Source organism: Dendropsophus ebraccatus, chromosome 1 (genome assembly GCF_027789765.1).
Source record: "Dendropsophus ebraccatus isolate aDenEbr1 chromosome 1, aDenEbr1.pat, whole genome shotgun sequence".
Classification (NCBI taxonomy): Eukaryota; Metazoa; Chordata; class Amphibia; order Anura; family Hylidae; genus Dendropsophus; species Dendropsophus ebraccatus.
The window spans coordinates 1,961,031-1,982,701 of record NC_091454.1 but is presented as its reverse complement, the minus strand read 5'-3'; the positions used below and the strand labels follow the sequence as shown (position 1 = coordinate 1,982,701).

At 53.9% G+C, this 21,671-nt stretch overlaps 1 protein-coding gene across 1 annotated transcript in view; it reads right to left on the bottom strand.

Moving 5' to 3' along the window:
- Positions 1-21,671, bottom strand: part of LOC138786709 (solute carrier organic anion transporter family member 1A2-like) — a 47,911-nt gene that overhangs the window by 5,133 nt on the left and 21,107 nt on the right. The window contains exons 7-12 of the mRNA XM_069963708.1: positions 10,344-10,442; positions 2,350-2,577; positions 1,861-2,025; positions 1,598-1,793; positions 395-557; positions 148-317 (exon numbers count right to left, since the gene is read on the bottom strand). Of these exons, the coding sequence (XP_069819809.1) occupies positions 148-317; positions 395-557; positions 1,598-1,793; positions 1,861-2,025; positions 2,350-2,577; positions 10,344-10,442 (1,021 nt within the window). The remainder of the gene's footprint in view (positions 1-147; positions 318-394; positions 558-1,597; positions 1,794-1,860; positions 2,026-2,349; positions 2,578-10,343; positions 10,443-21,671) is intronic.

Sequence of the window (21,671 nt, the reverse complement as noted above, 5' to 3'; positions counted from 1 at the left end):
TGACCGCACCTGATCAGCACCATGTGACTAGGTAGCAGAGGTCATGTGACCGCACCTGATCAGCACCATGTAGCCCGGCAGCAGAGGTCATGTGACCGCACCTGATCAGCACCATGTAGCCCGGCAGCAGAGGTCATGTGACCGCACCTGATCAGCACCATGTAGCCCGGCATGGCCCCCAGGGAGTAGATGAAGCAGCAGACCAGGTTGAGGATCATGAAGTAGAGCAGCATGGAGTCACAGGCCGGCCCCCGCGGACACTGACCAGGCCTGGCCGAGCCGTTCACCGTCCGCACGCAGCTGCAGTTGTGGAAAATCTGATCAGAAAGAGGAGAAGAAGCGGTCAGGGGGGGGGGGGTTATAAGGGGGGACCCCTCCCCCGCCCGGGACTCACCACGTCCTGGCCGCTTCCTGAGGAGGAGGAGCAGCCGGCCAGGCAGGCGGACAGGTAGCCCACCCCATCCTCCCCACACACGGGGTCCCACACATCACCGCTGCAGCCGCACTCCACATTACACCCCCAGCTCAGGTTCTCCAGGCGCGAAACTCCCTCCAACCTGAAAAACACATGGTAGAGTCCACTGGAAGGAACCAACAACCAAAGGGGGGCACTAACACTTGGGGTACAGGACAGTGACACTCGGGGTACAGGATGGTGACACTTGGGGTACAGGACAGTGACACTCGGGGTACAGGATGGTGACACTTGGGGTACAGGATAGTGACACTTGGGGTACAGGATGGTGACACTTGGGGAACAGGATAGTGACACTCGGGGTACAGGATAGTGACACTTGGGGTACAGGACAGTAACACTCGGGGTACAGGATGGTGACATTTGGGGTACAGGGCAGTGACACGCTGAGACTCGGGGTACAGGGCAGTGACACTTGGGGTACAGGATAGTGACACTTGGGGTACAGGGCAGTGACACGCTGAGACTCAGGGTACAGGGCAGTGACACGCTGACACTTGGGGTACAGGGCAGTGACACTTGGGGTACAGGGCAGTGACACGCTGAGACTCGGGGTACAGGGCAGTGACACGCTGACACTCGGGGTACAGGGCAGTGACACGCTGACACTTGGGGTACAGGGCAGTGACACTTGGGGTACAGGGCAGTGACACGCTGAGACTCGGGGTACAGGGCAGTGACACGCTGAGACTCGGGGTACAGGGCAGTGACACGCTGACACTCGGGGTACAGGGCAGTGACACTTGGGGTACAGGATAGTGACACTTGGGGTACAGGGCAGTGACACGCTGAGACTCGGGGTACAGGGCAGTGACACGCTGACACTCGGGGTACAGGGCAGTGACACGCTGACACTTGGGGTACAGGGCAGTGACACTTGGGGTACAGGGCAGTGACACTTGGGGTACAGGGCAGTGACACGCTGAGACTCGGGGTACAGGGCAGTGACACGCTGAGACTCGGGGTACAGGGCAGTGACACGCTGAGACTCGGGGTACAGGGCAGTGACACGCTGAGACTCGGGGTACAGGGCAGTGACACGCTGAGACTCGGGGTACAGGGCAGTGAGACGCTGAGACTCGAGGTGCTGCTCTGGGTCACCCCTCATGGCCGGTCACTCACCCGTCGTAGGTCACGGTCAGGCCGGCCATGGCGGCGTTCTCGCACACCAGGATGAAGGCCAGCAGGTAGAGCAGGTACTCCATGATGGAGGAGGTGAACCCCAGCTTTGCTGCCATGAAGGTTGAGGTTTTGAATTTCTTCATGAGGAAGCCCCCCAGGAAGTAGCCAACTCCGATGACGGGGAGACTGTAGACGCCTGCAGAAGATGAGATGGGACGTTCACTGTCCGTCACATTACCGCCATACCGTGCTCTACCACCTACCTATGAGAAAGATGGCCTCCGATGCCGACTTCCCGTACTGCTGCTCAAGGTATTTGGGCATGAAGGACATGAACCCCGTAAAGGCGCTGAACTGGATGACTGTCACCAGCAGGAAGAGCATGTACACCGGGCTCCTCAGGAGGGTCTTCAGGAGCACCAAAAACCCTGGGGGAGAGAAAGATCAAAACATAACTTCCATGAGGAAGAGGAGGAGCAGCTGAAGCACAACTTCCTCCACAAGGAAGAAGAAGACCAGCTGAAGCACAACCTCCTCCATGAGGAAGAGGAAAACCAGCTGAAGCACAACCTCCTCCATGAGGAAGAGGAAAACCAGCTGAAGCACAACCTCCTCCATGAGGAAGAGGAAAACCAGCTGAAGCACAACCTCCTCCATGAGGAAGAGGAAAACCAGCTGAAGCACAACCTCCTCCATGAGGAAGAGGAAAACCAGCTGAAGCAGTCATGTGAGCACACTGCAGAACATCTCACCTGGTGCCGCTGTCTCCTTGTTCTTGTCGTCCTCTGCGCTGCTGACCGTCTCTTGGGGGCGCAACGTCTCCCTCAGCTCAGTCTGATCCTCCTCCCCCTCCTTGGGGAGAGACTTCGGGATGAAGCAGAAGGGGATGGCGGCAAGAAGGTTCAGGACCCCACTGACCAGGAAGCCCACCCACCAGGCCCCCACCCAGCGGGTGTCCGTCACACTGAGGAAGACCTCGTCTGTGGGGAGAGAGCCCATATGTGAGGGGCTGAGATACCGTGATACACTCGTACATATATATAGATGGCAGTACTGAGATACCGTGATACACTCAAATCTTGAAAAAAAAAAAAAACATTTTCACTACAGTTCCCCTTTAATATATATGTCTAAGTCACTCGCTGTCAGAAAGTTATATAGATTTGTAATTTACTTCTATATAAAAATCTCGTCTTCCAGAACTTATCAGCTGCTGTATGTCCTGAAATACCCATGGAGCCTATAGTGAGGTGGGTACATGTGAGTGTAGCGGCTCCCTCCAAGTCGCTTATGCAGGTAGAATGGTACGTTCCATCCGCTCTTGAGGGCGGTGTGTGTTGGCTTCACCTTTCCAGATGTTTTCTTAGGTGCAGGTGTATTTGAGTTTTTGATTGGCCGCCAGCAGTAGGGACGTCGTCAGGCCCCAAGTTTAAGAGGAATTCCGTCGGGAAGAGCAGTTAAAACAGACGACGGGATTGAGCTGTGCAGATTGACAGCTGCAGCTGTGGTGTCCCGTCGCAAAAGCCTGTACTTTTTGTGTGTCAGTGGTGATAAAGTAGCGATTAAGTTTCGCCACAAGATGTCGCTATTGTTAGTGTATATACTTAGCTGATGCACAGCTGCAGGACTGTAAGGGTTATTGTTTATTAATATGTCACATGGATCTGTAGACCAATGAGCGTGTTCTCTTCTTCTGTCCTATCACTTCTCTCTTTACTTCTTCTCTATGCACTCTTCACCCACTCACAGCGCACCTTACAGGGGCTGTAGATAGGAAGTCACATGGGTAGAGGAAGTGTAGTGTCTTTTGTCACTGGGCTTTGTAGAGGGAGGACACAAGCCAGAACGTTCTCTCTAGCCCTCTGCCAGGTCCCCAGTCTCAGTGTGCAGGTCAGAAGCAGACGCAGGCAGATGGAGTTACCTTTTTCTCCTCAAGTAACTCCACTTGACACTTTGCAGTGTTAAACCGTTCCTTAAAGAGGACAAGTCAGAGATCATCTCAACCCACGCCGTGGATAAGGAGGGTCACAGTGCGGGACAAGGCTAGGAACTGATCCGGATAGAGCAAAGTTGCTAGAAGCCTATAAACTCTATCTCGCAGTGCGAGTGTCAGCAGGGAACCGTCAGCATTCCGCTCATCCCATGTAACAAGGTCGGGGGCTTGTGTCATCCTCTAGGACGGGTCCCCCAACACTGGTAGGGCAATAGGTGGTGCGAAGACCAAAAGGTCAAAACACAGGCAAAAGTATTTTCTCTCTCTTCTCAAGTATTCTTCTACCTCATCCTCCAACATCCTGGCAGAGCACAGTACTACTTGGGTTGGGACTCTCACGACATCCTCCTCTCTGCTACTCTGACTCTATTCTCTCAGCACACAACTCAGCCAGCACGACTGTACTACTCCCTATCCGCTCACTACAGAGCTGGATCCTAACTTATCAAGTGTCCTATCAAGTATAAAGTGTTATCTCAAGGCAAAGCTGTATCACCTGCTGCACACACCGTCTCCAAGTAACGTAGACATTATTTATGATCAAGAGACTCAGTGCGGGGCAAAGAATCACAAACACAGCAGACACACTGCTTGGGTCAACTCCCCTCTCTGTGGGTGGCAGTGCCAATAGTGCCAATAGTGCCAATTACTCCACTCCGGCCCACCGTGACATTAGCTGAATGGACCGTAGCAGCCGACAGGTCACTGACCACACGGTAACAAGGTATAACTGGAACCTTTAAATTAAAAGCAGTTGTGCCCCCATACCTGTGTGTCCAACCAGAACTGGCGTCACGACATCACCGGGCCCAGCTGTATCTTGGCCAACCACCACAGGAGTGGCGGCACATCTAACCATCCAGCAAGTGACCGGCCGCTCCTCCTCTATACCATCTCAGGAGGTCACCACACAGCCTGTTGTCTTTTCCTGAGGGGAATTGTCGACTGGCCATGAAGGATTTCCTACAAAGTCCTGGAGCATCGGGAGTCGGTGGAGAGGACTGGCTGAAGAAGGGTTTGATGGTTACCGCGCATGAGGAGGAGGCTATGGCTGTGGGATAGAGCAGGGTTCTGCTGGGACACTGTTGGCTGCACCGTCGTCCAGTGATGACGAGGACCAGAAGATCAGTGACATCCTCGGGAAGTGACGAGGAGAAGCTGGGGGCAAAAGCTTGTTCACCATCCGTCGCCACCCTAGAGGACGCCTGTGGTGTCAGAAGAAGATGTCCTCGCCAGCTCTGGTGCTGGGCAGAGGAGGAAGGAGCCGGCTGCCAAGAAGTCCGGGCTGGTGGACGGAGCGGTGTGCAGGGCATGGGCGAGTGTAGCATCCATGGCGTCCCCACCTCTTACTCCTGTCAGCGTTCCTTCCACTCAGCAGCCGCGTTCCTCTGGATGTCGGGCAAATCTGCTGCGGCTACAAAGGCTGTACATGCTGCTCGTAGTGTGAATGTGCTGCCCCTTACTAACCAGGGGGTTGGCTCCTTTGGTTAGGCAGGGGTTAACGCTCCTGTAGATAGGGATATGCCCGCATTGGGGCGTTGTAGTAATGTGGGCAACAAAAGTGATGTCCTGTTCCCAAGCCTGGTGTCCCTGACGTGTAGCCTGGTGTCCCTGATGTCTGCTTGTAGAGCCCATTCCCAGCCTGGTGTGCCTCACCACAACCTCTGGAACAGTCACTGGTGTGCCTCACCGCGGCATCTATAACAATGACTGGTGTGCCTCACCGCTGCATCTATAACAATGACTGGTGTGCCTCACTGCGACATCTGGAACAGTCACTGGTGTGCCTCACCGCGGCATCTGGAACAGCCACTGGTGTGCCTCACCGCGGCATCTGGAACAGTCACTGGTGTGCCTCACCGCGGCATCTATAACAATGACTGGTGTGCCTCACCGCTGCATCTATAACAATGACTGGTGTGCCTCACTGCGACATCTGGAACAGTCACTGGTGTGCCTCACCGCGGCATCTGGAACAGCCACTGGTGTGCCTCACCGCGGCATCTGGAACAGTCACTGGTGTGCCTCACCGCGGCATCTATAACAATGACTGGTGTGCCTCACCGCGGCATCTGGAACAGTCACTGGTGTGCCTCACCGCTGCATCTATAACAATGACTGGTGTGCCTCACCGCTGCATCTATAACAATGACTGGTGTGCCTCACCGCGGCATCTGGAACAGTCACTGGTGTGCCTCACCGCAACCTCTGGAACAGTCACTGGTGTGCCTCACCGCTGCATCTATAACAATGACTGGTGTGCCTCACTGCGACATCTGGAACAGTCACTGGTGTGCCTCACCGCGGCATCTGGAACAGTCACTGGTGTGCCTCACCGCGGCATCTGGAACAGTCACTGGTGTGCCTCACCGCGGCATCTGGAACAGTCACTGGTGTGCCTCACCGCTGCATCTATAACAATGACTGGTGTGCCTCACCGCGGCATCAGGAACAGTCACTGGTGTGCCTCACCGCGGCATCTGGAACAGTCACTGGTGTGCCTCACCGCGGCATCTGGAACAGTCACTGGTGTGCCTCACTGCGGCATCTGGAACAGTCACTGGTGTGCCTCACCGCAACCTCTGGAACAGTCACTGGTGTGCCTCACCGCTGCATCTATAACAATGACTGGTGTGCCTCACTGCGACATCTGGAACAGTCACTGGTGTGCCTCACCGCGGCATCTGGAACAGTCACTGGTGTGCCTCACCGCGGCATCTGGAACAGCCACTGGTGTGCCTCACCGCGGCATCTGGAACAGTCACTGGTGTGCCTCACCGCGGCATCTGGAACAGTCACTGGTGTGCCTCACCGCGGCATCTGGAACAGTCACTGGTGTGCCTCACCGCGGCATCTGGAACAGTCACTGGTGTGCCTCACCGTGGCATCTGGAACAATCACTGGTGTGCCTCACTGCGGCATCTATAACAATGACTGGTGTGCCTCACCGCTGCATCTATAACAATGACTGGTGTGCCTCACCGCGGCATCTGGAACAGTCACTGGTGTGCCCCACCGTGGCATCTGGAACAGTCACTGGTGTGCCTCACCGCGGCATCTGGAACAGTCACTGGTGTGCCTCACTGCGACATCTGGAACAGTCACTGGTGTGCCTCACCGCGGCATCTGGAACAGTCACTGGTGTGCCTCACCGCGGCATCTATAACAATGACTGGTGTGCCTCACCGCGGCATCTATAACAATGACTGGTGTGCCTCACCGTGGCATCTGGAACAGTCACTGGTGTGCCTCACCGCGGCATCAGGAACAGTCACTGGTGTGCCTCACCGCGGCATCTGGAACAGTCACTGGTGTGCCTCACCGCGGCATCTGGAACAGTCACTGGTGTGCCTCACCGCGGCATCTGGAACAGTCACTGGTGTGCCTCACCGCGGCATCTGGAACAGCCACTGGTGTGCCTCACCGCGGCATCTGGAACAGCCACTGGTGTGATTCACCGCGGCATCTGAAACAGCCACTGGTGTGCCTCACCGCGGCATCTGGAACAGTCACTGGTGTGCCTCACCGCGGCATCTGGAACAGTCACTGGTGTGCCTCACCGCGGCATCTGGAACAGTCACTGGTGTGCCTCACCGCGGCATCTGGAACAGTCACTGGTGTGCCTCACCGTGGCATCTGGAACAGTCACTGGTGTGCCTCACCGTAACATCTGGAACAGTCACTGGTGTGCCTCACCGCTGCATCTATAACAATGACTGGTGTGCCTCACTGCGACATCTGGAACAGTCACTGGTGTGCCTCACCGCGGCATCTGGAACAGTCACTGGTGTGCCTCACCGCGGCATCTGGAACAGCCACTGGTGTGCCTCACCGCGACATCTGGAACAGTCACTGGTGTGCCTCACCGCGGCATCTGGAACAGTCACTGGTGTGCCTCACCGCGGCATCTGGAACAGTCACTGGTGTGCCTCACCGCGGCATCTGGAACAGTCACTGGTGTGCCTCACCGTGGCATCTGGAACAATCACTGGTGTGCCTCACTGCGGCATCTATAACAATGACTGGTGTGCCTCACCGCGGCATCTGGAACAGTCACTGGTGTGCCCCACCGTGGCATCTGGAACAGTCACTGGTGTGCCTCACCGCGTCATCTGGAACAGTCACTGGTGTGCCTCACCGCGGCATCTGGAACAGTCACTGGTGTGCCTCACCGCGGCATCTATAACACTGACTGGTGTGCCTCACCGCGGCATCTATAACAATGACTGGTGTGCCTCACCGTGGCATCTGGAACAGTCACTGGTGTGCCTCACCGCGGCATCAGGAACAGTCACTGGTGTGCCTCACCGCGGCATCTGGAACAGCCACTGGTGTGCCTCACCGCGGCATCTGGAACAGTCACTGGTGTGCCTCACCGCGGCATCTGGAACAGTCACTGGTGTGCCTCACCGCAGCATCTATAACAATGACTGGTGTGCCTCACCGTAACATCTGGAACAGTCACTGGTGTGCCTCACCGCGGCATCTGGAACAGTCACTGGTGTGCCTCACCGCGGCATCTGGAACAGTCACTGGTGTGCCTCACCGCGGCATCTGGAACAGTCACTGGTGTGCCTCACCGCGGCATCAGGAACAGTCACTGGTGTGCCTCACCGCGGCATCTATAACAATGACTGGTGTGCCTCACCGCTGCATCTATAACAATGACTGGTGTGCCTCACCGTGGCATCTGGAACAGTCACTGGTGTGCCTCACCGTGGCATCTGGAACAGTCACTGGTGTGCCTCACCGCGGCATCAGGAACAGTCACTGGTGTGCCTCACCGCGGCATCTGGAACAGTCACTGGTGTGCCTCACCGCGGCATCTGGAACAGTCACTGGTGTGCCTCACCGCGGCATCAGGAACAGTCACTGGTGTGCCTCACCGCGGCATCTGGAACAGTCACTGGTGTGCCTCACCCGCGGCATCTGGAACAGTCACTGTGTGCCTCACCGCGGCATCTGGAACAGCCACTGGTGTGCCTCACCGCGGCATCTGGAACAGCCACTGGTGTGATTCACCGCGGCATCTGAAACAGCCACTGGTGTGCCTCACCGCGGCATCTGGAACAGTCACTGGTGTGCCTCACCGCGGCATCTGGAACAGTCACTGGTGTGCCTCACCGCGGCATCTGGAACAGTCACTGGTGTGCCTCACCGCGGCATCTGGAACAGTCACTGGTGTGCCTCACCGTGGCATCTGGAACAGTCACTGGTGTGCCTCACCGTAACATCTGGAACAGCCACTGGTGTGCCTCACCGCGGCATCTGGAACAGCCACTGGTGTGCCTCACCGCGGCATACGTCTTGGGTGGAGTCGGGAGTAGATAAGATTATTGTATTATCAGAGATATTCCCGCCCGTGGTCGTTGCCTTCCCTCTTTGAAGTGGCGGCTTTCGGCAGAGGCGCATCGTGGTGAATACCGACAATCGTGGTGCGCTCTTTTTGGTGAATGGTCTTTCGACTAAATCGGATCCGGTTGTCGGTTTTGAGGCAATTAGTTTGATTGTGTTTACACTTGAATGTTTGGTGTAAAGTGAGTTACGTACCGGCTGTATATAATAACGTTGCGGATTCCTTATCTCGCCTGAAGTGTCACTGATTCCGGGCGTTGGTTCCAGACGCGGATCCGGAGGGGCGGCACTCACCAGCGCACTCATGGACGTTAATATGGAGCCGATCTGTACGTTTCTCAGGAATCCCATGGGGTGGTATATACAGCGGTGTGGGTGTGATGTCACTATGTGGGCGGTATATACAGCGGTGTGGGTGTGATGTCACTATGTGGGCGGTATATACAGCGGTGTGGGTGTGATGTCACTATGTGGGCGGTATATACAGCGGTGTGGGTGTGATGTCACTATGTGGGCGGTATATACAGCAGTGTGGGTGTGATGTCACTATGTGGGCGGTATATACAGGGGTATGGGTGTGATGTCACTACTGGGGCGGTATATACAGCGGTGTGGGTGTTATGTCACTATGTGGGCGGTATATACAGCAGTGTGGGTGTAATGTCACTTTGTGGGCGGTATATACAGCAGTGTGGGTGTGATGTCACTTTGTGGGCGGCATATACAGCAGTGTGGGTGTGATGTCACTATGTGGGCGGCATATACAGCAGTGTGGGTGTGATGTCACTATGTGGGCGGTATATACAGCAGTGTGGGTGTGATGTCACTTTGTGGGCGGCATATACAGGGGCAGGGCTGAGATACCGTTGATACAGTCATCCATACACAGATAGACACAGATGTATCTCAGCACTGCCTCTGTACATATCTGTGTATGGATGACTGTATCAACGGTATCTCAGCCGTGTCGCTATATATATCTGTGTATGGATGACTGTATCACCGGTATCTCAGCCCTGTCGCTATATATATCTGTGTATGGATGACTGTATCACCGGTATCTCAGCCCTGTCGCTATATATATCTGTGTATGGATGACTGTATCACCGGTATCTCAGCCCTGTCGCTATATATATCTGTGTATGGATGACTGTATCACCGTATCTCAGCCCTGTCGCTATATATATCTGTGTATGGATGACTGTATCACCGGTATCTCAGCCCTGTCGCTATATATATCTGTGTATGGATGACTGTATCACCGGTATCTCAGCCCTGTCGCTATATATATCTGTGTATGGATGACTGTATCACCGGTATCTCAGCCCTGTCGCTATATATATTTCGGCAGCGATAACAAAATAAAAAAAAGTAAACATGGAATAAGAAATAAATTACCAAGATTTATAAATCCGACATCCACGAAGAGCTGGGCACAGAAGGCGGCCATGAGGGATCCTAGCAGGGGCCCCAGGATAGCCAATGTCTGTATGATACCTGCGGGAGACAAGGGGCTCAGGGCCTGGATCTACAACACAATCACCACCATCATCCTCATCATCATCACTACTATCCCCATCATTATCATACCTACTACCATCACTACTATCCCCATCATTATCATACCTACAACCATCACTACTATCCCCATCATTATCATACCTACAACCATCACTACTATCCCCATCATTATCATACCTACACACCATCACTACTATCCCCATCATTATCATACCTAGTACCATCACTACTATCCCCATCATTATCATACCTACAACCATCACTACTATCCCCATCATTATCATACCTACAACCATCACTACTATCCCCATCATTATCATACCTAGTACCATCACTACTACTACCCCCATTATTATCATACCTACTACCATCACTACTACTATCCCCATCATTATCATACCTACTACCATCACTACTATCCCCATCATTATCATACCTACAACCATCACTACTATCCCCATCATTATCATACCTACTACCATCACTACTACCCCCATTATTATCATACCTACTACCATCACTACTACTATCCCCATCATTATCATACCTACTACCATCACTACTATCCCCATCATTATCATACCTACAACCATCACTACTATCCTCATCATTATCATACCTACAACCATCACTACTATCCCCATCATTATCATACCTACAACCATCACTACTATCCCCATCATTATCATACCTACAACCATCACTACTATCCCCATCATTATCATACCTACTACCATCACTACTACCCCCATTATTATCATACCTACTACCATCACTACTATCCCCATCATTATCATACCTAGTACCATCACTACTATCCCCATCATTATCATACCTACAACCATCACTACTATCCCCATCATTATCATACCTACAACCATCACTACTATCCCCATCATTATCATACCTACACACCATCACTACTATCCCCATCATTATCATACCTACAACCATCACTACTATCCCCATCATTATCATACCTACAACCATCACTACTATCCCCATCATTATCATACCTACAACCATCACTACTATCCCCATCATTATCATACCTACAACCATCACTACTATCCCCATCATTATCATACCTAGTACCATCACTACTACTATCCCCATCATTATCATACCTACTACCATCACTACTACTATCACCATCATTATCATACCTACTACCATCACTACTACCCCCATTATTATCATACCTACTACCATCACTACTACTATCCCCATCATTATCATACCTACTACCATCACTACTATCCCCATCATTATCATACCTACAACCATCACTACTATCCCCATCATTATCATACCTACTACCATCACTACTATCCCCATCATTATCATACCTACAACCATCACTACTATCCCCATCATTATCATACCTAGTACCATCACTACTACTATCCCCATCATTATCATACCTACAACCATCACTACTATCCCCATCATTATCATACCTACTACCATCACTACTACCCCCATTATTATCATACCTACTACCATCACTACTACTATCCCCATCATTATCATACCTACTACCATCACTACTATCCCCATCATTATCATACCTATAACCATCACTACTATCCCCATCATTATCATACCTACTACCATCACTACTACCCCCATTATTATCATACCTACAACCATCACTACTATCCCCATCATTATCATACCTACTACCATCACTACTATCCCCATCATTATCATACCTACTACCATCACTACTACCCCCATTATTATCATACCTACTACCATCACTACTATCCCCATCATTATCATACCTACAACCATCACTACTATCCCCATCATTATCATACCTACTACCATCACTACTACAATCACCATTATTACTACTACTATCCCCATCCTCCCCTTTAGCAGAGGCGCAGGCCACGTGTTTCGCATGTTGTCACTTTGTATCATCTTCTCTTGGACATTCGTGACTGTCGCAGCTTTCCGGGATTTTCACCCTTACAGTGGAGAATCTTGGAGGAGACGACCCCAGAGCGGAGAGTGACAGTAACCGACCTCATCTTCATGTTAGAAGAGATCACGTGGACTCGGACGGTCCTGAAGTGTCGGCTCCCTGTCCTCCATGTCCCCCCCATATAACATCCTCCAGGTCCCCCCCCATATAATATCCTCCAGCCCCCCCCCCCATATAACATCCTCCAGGTCCCCCCATATAACATCCTCCAGGCCCCCCCCATATAACATCCTCCAGGTCCCCCCCATATAACATCCTCCAGGTCCCCCCATATAACATCCTCCATGTCCCCCCCCATATAACATCCTCCAGGTCCCCCCCATATAACATCCTCCAGGTCCCCCCCATATAACATCCTCCAGGTCCCCCATATAACATCCTCCAGGTCCCCCCCCCATATAACATCCTCCAGGTCCCCCCCATATAACATCCTCCAGGTCCCCCATATAACATCCTCCAGGTCCCCCCATATAACATCCTCCAGGTCCCCCATATAACATCCTCCAGGTCCCCCCCCATATAACATCCTCCAGGCCCCCCCCCCCATATAACATCCTCCAGGCCCCCCCATATAACATCCTCCAGGTCCCCCATATAACATCCTCCAGGTCCCCCCATATAACATCCTCCAGGTCCCCCCATATAACATCCTCCAGGTCCCCCCCATATAACATCCTCCAGGTCCCCCCCATATAACATCCTCCAGGTCCCCCCCATATAACATCCTCCAGGTCCCCCCCATATAACATCCTCCAGGTCCCCCCATATAACATCCTCCAGGTCCCCCCATATAACATCCTCCAGGTCCCCCCCATATAACATCCTCCAGGTCCCCCCCATATAACATCCTCCAGGTCCCCCCATATAACATCCCCCCCGGCCCCCCCCATATAACATCCTCCAGGTCCCCCCCATATAACATCCTCCAGGTCCCCCCCCCCCCATATAACATCCTCCAGGTCCCCCCCATATAACATCCTCCATGTCCCCCCCATATAACATCCTCCAGCCCCCCCATATAACATCCTCCAGGTCCCCCCCCCCATATAACATCCTCTAGGTCCCCCCCCCCCCATATAACATCCTCCAGGCCCCCCATATAACAGCCTCCAGGCCCCCCATATAACATCCTCCAGGTCCCCCCATATAACATCCTCAGGGCCCCCCCCCATATAACATCCTCCAGGTCCCCCCATATAACAGCCTCCAGGTCCCCCCCATATAAACATCCTCCAGGTCCCCCCATATAATATCCTCCAGGTCCCCCCCATATAACATCCTCCATGTGCCCCCCCATATAACATCCTCCAGGTCCCCCCCATATAACATCCTCCAGGTCCCCCCCATAGGAACATCCTCCAGGTCCCCCCATCTACATCCTCCAGGCCCCCCCCCCCCATATACATCCTCCAGGTCCCCCCATATAACATCCTCCAGGTCCCCCCATATAACATCCTCCAGGTCCCCCCATATAACATCCTCCAGGTCCCCCCCATATAACATCCTCCAGGTCCCCCCATATAACATCCTCCAGGTCCCCCCCCATATACATCCTCCAGGTCCCCCCATATAACATCCTCTAGGTCCCCCCCCATATAACATCCTCCAGGTCCCCCCATATAACATCCTCCAGGCCCCCCCATATAACATCCTCCAGGCCCCCCCCCATATAACATCCTCCAGGTCCCCCCATATAACATCCTCCAGGTCCCCCCATATAACATTCTCCAGGTCCCCCCCCATATAATATCCTCCAGGCCCCCCCCCCCATATAACATCCTCCAGGTCCCCCCATATAACATCCTCCAGGTCCCCCCCCCCATATAATATCCTCCAGGTCCCCCCCATATAACATCCTCCAGGTCCCCCCATATAATATCCTCCAGGTCCCCCCATATAATATCCTCCAGCCCCCCCCCCCCCATATAACATCCTCCAGGTCCCCCCATATAACATCCTCCAGGTCCCCCCATATAACATCCTCCAGGTCCCCCCATATAATATCCTCCAGCCCCCCCCCCCCATATAACATCCTCCAGGTCCCCCCATATAACATCCTCCAGGTCCCCCCCCCCATATAATATCCTCCAGGTCCCCCCATATAACATCCTCCAGGTCCCCCCATATAATATCCTCCAGGTCCCCCCATATAATATCCTCCCCCCCCCCCCCCCATATAACATCCTCCAGGTCCCCCCCCCATATAATATCCTCCAGGTCCCCCCCATATAACATCCTCCAGGTCCCCCCCATATAACATCCTCCAGGTCCCCCCATATAATATCCTCCAGGTCCCCCCCATATAACATCCTCCAGGTCCCCCCCATATAACATCCTCCAGGTCCCCCATATAACATCCTCCAGGTCCCCCCATATAACATCCTCCAGGTCCCCCCCATATAACATCCTCCAGGTCCCCCCATATAACATCCTCCAGGTCCCCCCCATATAACATCCTCCAGGTCCCCCCATATAATATCCTCCAGGTCCCCCCCATATAACATCCTCCAGGTCCCCCCATATAATATCCTCCAGGTCCCCCCCATATAATATCCTCCAGCCCCCCTCCCATATAACATCCTCCAGGTCCCCCCCATATAACATCCTCCAGGTCCCCCCCCATATAATATCCTCCAGGTCCCCCCCATATAACATCCTCCAGGTCCCCCATATAACATCCTCCAGGTCCCCCCCCATATAATATCCTCCAGGTCCCCCCCCATATAACATCCTCCAGGTCCCCCCCATATAATATCCTCCAGGTCCCCCCCATATAATATCCTCCAGGTCCCCCCATATAACATCCTCCAGGTCCCCCCCATATAACATCCTCCAGGTCCCCCATATAACATCCTCCAGGTCCCCCCATATAACATCCTCCAGGTCCCCCCATATAACATCCTCCAGGTCCCCCCCCATATAACATCCTCCAGGGCCCCCCCCCATATAACATCCTCCAGGTCCCCCCATATAACATCCTCCAGGTCCCCCCATATAACATCCTCCATGTCCCCCCCCATATAACATCCTCCATGTCCCCCCCATATAACATCCTCCAGGTCCCCCATATAACATCCTCCATGTCCCCCCCATATAACATCCTCCAGGTCCCCCCCCCATATAACATCCTCCAGGTCCCCCCATATAACATCCTCCAGGTCCCCCCCCCCCAAAACATCCTCCAGGTCCCCCCATATAACATCCTCCAGGTCCCCCCATATAACATCCTCCAGGCCCCCCCATATAACATCCTCCAGGTCCCCCCATATAACATCCTCCAGGTCCCCCATATAACATCCTCCATGTCCCCCCCATATAACATCCTCCAGGTCCCCCCCCCATATAACATCCTCCAGGCCCCCCCCCCCCCAAAACATCCTCCAGGTCCCCCCATATAACATCCTCCAGGTCCCCCCATATAACATCCTCCAGGTCCCCCCATATAATATCCTCCAGGTCCCCCCCCATATAACATCCTCCCGGTCCCCCCATATAACATCCTCCAGGTCCCCCCCCCCCATATAACATCCTCCAGGTCCCCCCCCCCATATAACATCCTCCAGGTCCCCCCCATATAACATCCTCCAGGTCCCCCCCATATAACATCCTCCATGTCCCCCCCCATATAACATCCTCCAGGTCCCCCCATATAACATCCTCCATGTCCCCCCCATATAACATCCTCCAGGTCCCCCAATATAACATCCTCCAGGTCCCCCCCATATAATATCCTCCAGGTCCCCCCCATATAATATCCTCCAGGTCCCCCCATATAACATCCTCCAGGTCCCCCCCATATAACATCCTCCAGGTCCCCCCCATATAACATCCTCCAGGTCCCCCCCATATAACATCCTCCATGTCCCCCCATATAACATCCTCCAGGTCCCCCCATATAACATCCTCCAGGTCCCCCCCATATAACATCCTCCAGTCCCCCCATATAATATCCTCCAGGTCCCCCCCCCCATATAATATCCTCCAGGTCCCCCCCCATATAAACATCCTCCAGGTACCCCCACTATAACATCCTCCAGGTCCCCCCTATAACATCCTCCAGGTCCCCCCCCCCATAGAACAATCCTCCAGGTCCCCCCATATAACATCCTTCAGTCCCCCCCCCATAGAATATCCTCCAGGTCCCCCCATATATAACAGCCTCCGGTCCCCCCATATAACATCCTCCAGGTCCCCCCCATATAACATCCTCCAGGCCCCCCCATATAACATCCTCCAGGTCCCCCCATATAACATCCTCCAGGCCCCCCCCATATAACATCCCCCGGTCCCCCCCCATATAACATCCTCCAGTTCCCCCATATATACATCTACAGGGTCCCCCCCCCCCCCATATAACATCCCCCCGGTCCACCCCCCCCCCCATATAACATCCTCCAGGTCCCCCCCCCCCATATAACATCCTCCAGGTCCCCCCCATATAACATCCTCCAGGTCCCCCCATATAACATCCTCCAGGTCCCCCCATATAACATCTTCCAGGCCCCCCCCCATATAACATCCTCCAGGTCCCCCCCCATATAACATCCTCCAGGCCCCCCCATATAACATCCTCCAGGCCCCCCCATATAACATCCTCCAGGTCCCCCCCCATATAACATCCTCCAGGCCCCCCCATATAATATCCTCCAGGTCCCCCCCCATATAATATCCTCCAGGTCCCCCCATATAACATCCTCCAGGTCCCCCCCATATAATATCCTCCAGGCCCCCCATATAACATCCTCCAGGTCCCCCCATATAACATCCTCCAGGTCCCCCCCATATAACATCCTCCAGGTCCCCCCATATAACATCCTCCAGGTCCCCCCATATAACATCCTCCAGGTCCCCCCCATATAACATCCTCCAGGTCCCCCCATATAATATCCTCCAGGTCCCCCCCCCCATATAATATCCTCCAGGTCCCCCCCCCATATAACATCCTCCAGGTCCCCCCATATAACATCCTCCAGGTCCCCCCATATAACATCCTCCAGGTCCCCCCCCCCATATAACATCCTCCAGGTCCCCCCATATAACATCCTTCAGGTCCCCCCCCCCATATAATATCCTCCAGGTCCCCCCCATATAACATCCTCCAGGTCCCCCCCATATAACATCCTCCAGGTCCCCCCCCATATAACATCCTCCAGGCCCCCCATATAACATCCTCCAGGTCCCCCCCATATAACATCCTCCAGGCCCCCCCCATATAACATCCTCCCGGTCCCCCCCCATATAACATCCTCCAGGTCCCCCCATATAACATCCTCCAGGTCCCCCCCCCCCATATAACATCCTCCAGGTCCCCCCCCCCCCATATAACATCCTCCAGGTCCCCCCCCCCATATAACATCCTCCAGGTCCCCCCCATATAACATCCTCCAGGTCCCCCCATATAACATCCTCCAGTTCCCCCCCCCCATATAACATCTTCCAGGCCCCCCCCCATATAACATCCTCCAGGCCCCCCCATATAACATCCTCCAGGCCCCCCCATATAACATCCTCCAGGTCCCCCCCCATATAACATCCTCCAGGCCCCCCCCATATAATATCCTCCAGGTCCCCCCCCATATAATATCCTCCAGGTCCCCCCATATAACATCCTCCAGGTCCCCCCCATATAATATCCTCCAGGTCCCCCCATATAACATCCTCCAGGTCCCCCCATATAACATCCTCCAGGTCCCCCCCCATATAATATCCTCCAGGTCCCCCCATATAACATCCTCCAGGTCCCCCCCATATAACATCCTCCAGGTCCCCCCCCCATATAACATCCTCCAGGCCCCCCCATATAACATCCTCCAGGTCCCCCCCATATAACATCCTCCAGGCCCCCCCATATAATATCCTCCAGGTCCCCCCCCATATAACATACATTATTACTCCCTGCTGGTTCAGTGTCTGCCCAGCTCTGCTAAGCACCACATATACCTACACAGGTATAGTAAAGGGCCTGAGCCAAGGAACATGTAACAGCAGAATAGTGAGTGCAGCTCTGGAGGATGAGATATAAGCTGTCTGATCAGACTTTACATCAATCCTCCAGTATTATTGTGGTGTACCCCTAGGGGTGTTACTGTTACATACACCCATTGCCAAAGTCTGTACTTTTTATGGTGAAAGTAGTATTAAGAGTTGACCACTAGATGTCACTGTGATCCTTCAGCTGTGCAGCTTCCATATACACATACATAATACTAAGGGTTATTGTGTTTGTGTCACCAGATTCTCTGTTCTTCTATTGCACTCTGTTCATCCAATCACGGCGCACCTTACACGCTGTAGAGGAAGTCAGTCCCATGAGTGGGGGAGAAGCAAGAGTCTTCTGTTTGGGACAGTTTGGAGAGAGGACGCAGCTCAGATAGCTCTCCACAGCGCTCCTATCTGGGCCCGGGCCCTCTGCCAGGTCTCCAAGTAGTCAGTCTTAGCCAGTACACCGCATGGGAAGGATGTAGGACAGTGCACTGTTACCAACCTTCTCACAAGTACCTACACCAAGCACTATGCAGTGTTAAACCTCCCAGGAGAGGACTGGCCCAACGATAACCTCAACCCACGCTGTGGACAAGGAGAAGTTACAGTGCAGGACAGTATCCACTATAGAGCCACAGAGCTAGGAACTGGTCCGGATAGAGCAAAGTTGCAGTAAGCCTATGAACTCCATCTCGCAGTGCGGGTGTCAGCAGGGAACCCTCAGCACCCTGCTTATCCCAGGTAACAAGGTCTGGGGCCTGTGTCACCCATTAGTACGGTTCAGCCAACGTTAGTGGGCATCAGGTGGTGTGAAGACTATAGGAAAGGTCAATAGGTCTTCTTCATATTCTTCTCCTACAAGTATTCTTCTCTACACTCCATCATCCCGGCAGAGCCCATTACTAGTGAGACCCTCACAGCCCCCTCCTCTCTACTACCTCAGTACAACCTTATCACCTCCACTACATCCCACTCAGCACTTATCCCACAGATCTGGTGGTTCTATGGCCGTGTAATTATTGGCCCTGTATCAGTACCTGAAGGTCCGTTGTGTTACCTGCTGCACATTAATGAGTAGTAACCAAGTCACCGTTATCCCCCGAGTCTGTGATTATTCACCTCCACCTGCACAGTATATACACCGCACCCTTGGGACCTCTCCCCTATCTGTGGGTGGGGGGTCCTACTATCCGGGAGGGTCACTACACCGCTCTGACCACCTGCACAGTATATACACCACAACCTTGGGACCTCTCCCCTATCTGTGGGTGGGGGGTCCTACTATCCGGGAGGGTCACTACACCGCTCTGACCACCTGCACAGTATATACACCACAACCTTGGGACCTCTCCCCTATCTGTGGGTGGGGGGTCCTACTATCCGGGAGGGACACTACACCGCTCTGACCACCTGCACAGTATATACACCACAACCTTGGGACCTCTCCCCTATCTGTGGGTGGGGGGTCCTACTATCCGGGAGGGACACTACACCGCTCTGACCACCTGCACAGTATATACACCACAACCTTGGGACCTCTCCCCTATCTGTGGGTGGGGGGTCCTACTATCCGGGAGGGACACTACACCGCTCTGACCACCTGCACAGTATATACACCGCAACCTTGGGACCTCTCTCCTATCTGTGGGTGGGGGGTCCTACTATCCGGGAGGGACACTACACCACTCTGACCACCTGCACAGTATATACACCACAACCTTGGGACCTCTCCCCTATCTGTGGGTGGGGGGTCCTACTACTATCCGGGAGGGTCACTACACCGCTCTGACCACCTGCACAGTATATACACCACAACCTTGGGACCTCTCCCCTATCTGTGGGTGGGGGGTCCTACTATCCGGGAGGGACACTACACCGCTCTGACCACCTGCACAGTATATACACCACAACCTTGGGACCTCTCCCCTATCTGTGGGTGGGGGGGTCCTACTATCCGGGAGGGTCACTACACCGCTCTGACCACCTGCACAGTATATACACCACAACCTTGGGACCTCTCCCCTATCTGTGGGTGGGGGGTCCTACTATCCGGGAGGGACACTACACCGCTCTGACCACCTGCACAGTATATACACCACAACCTTGGGACCTCTCCCCTATTTGTGGGTGGGGGGTCCTACTATCCGGGAGGGACACTACACCGCTCTGACCACCTGCACAGTATATACACCGCAACCTTGGGACCTCTCCCCTATCTGTGGGTGGGGGGTCCTACTATCCGGGAGGGACACTACACCGCTCTGACCACCTGCACAGTATATACACCACAACCTTGGGACCTCTCCCCTATCTGTGGGTGGGAGGTCCTACTATCCGGGAGGGACACTACACCGCTCTGACCACCTGCACAGTATATACACCGCACCCTTGGGACCTCTCTCCTATCTGTGGGTGGGGGGGGGTCCTACTATCCGGGAGGGACACTACCCCGCTCTGACCACCTGCACAGTATATACACCACAACCTTGGGACATCTCCCCTATCTGTGGGTGGGGGGTCCTACTATCCGGGAGGGACACTACACCGCTCTGACCACCTGCACAGTATATACACCACAACCTTGGGACCTCTCCCCTATCTGTGGGTGGGGGGTCCTACTATCCGGGAGGGACACTACACCGCTCTGACCACCTGCACAGTATATACACCACAACCTTGGGACCTCTCTCCTATCTGTGGGTGGGGGGTCCTACTATCCGGGAGGGACACTACACCACTCTGACCACCTGCACAGTATATACACCACAACCTTGGGACCTCTCTCCTATCTGTGGGTGGGGGGTCCTACTATCCGGGAGGGTCACTACACCGCTCTGACCACCTGCACAGTATATACACCGCAACCTTGGGACCTCTCCCCTATCTGTGGGTGGGGGGTCCTACTATCCGGGAGGGACACTACATCGCTCTGACCACCTGCACAGTATATACACCACAACCTTGGGACCTCTCCCCTATCTGTGGGTGGGGGGTCCTACTATCCGGGAGGGACACTACACCGCTCTGACCACCTGCACAGTATATACACCACAACCTTGGGACCTCTCCCCTATCTGTGGGTGGGGGGTCCTACTATCCGGGAGGGACACTACACCGCTCTGGCCACCTGCACAGTATATACACCACAACCTTGGGACCTCTCTCCTATCTGTGGGTGGGGGGGTCCTACTATCCGGGAGGGACACTACACCGCTCTGACCACCTGCACA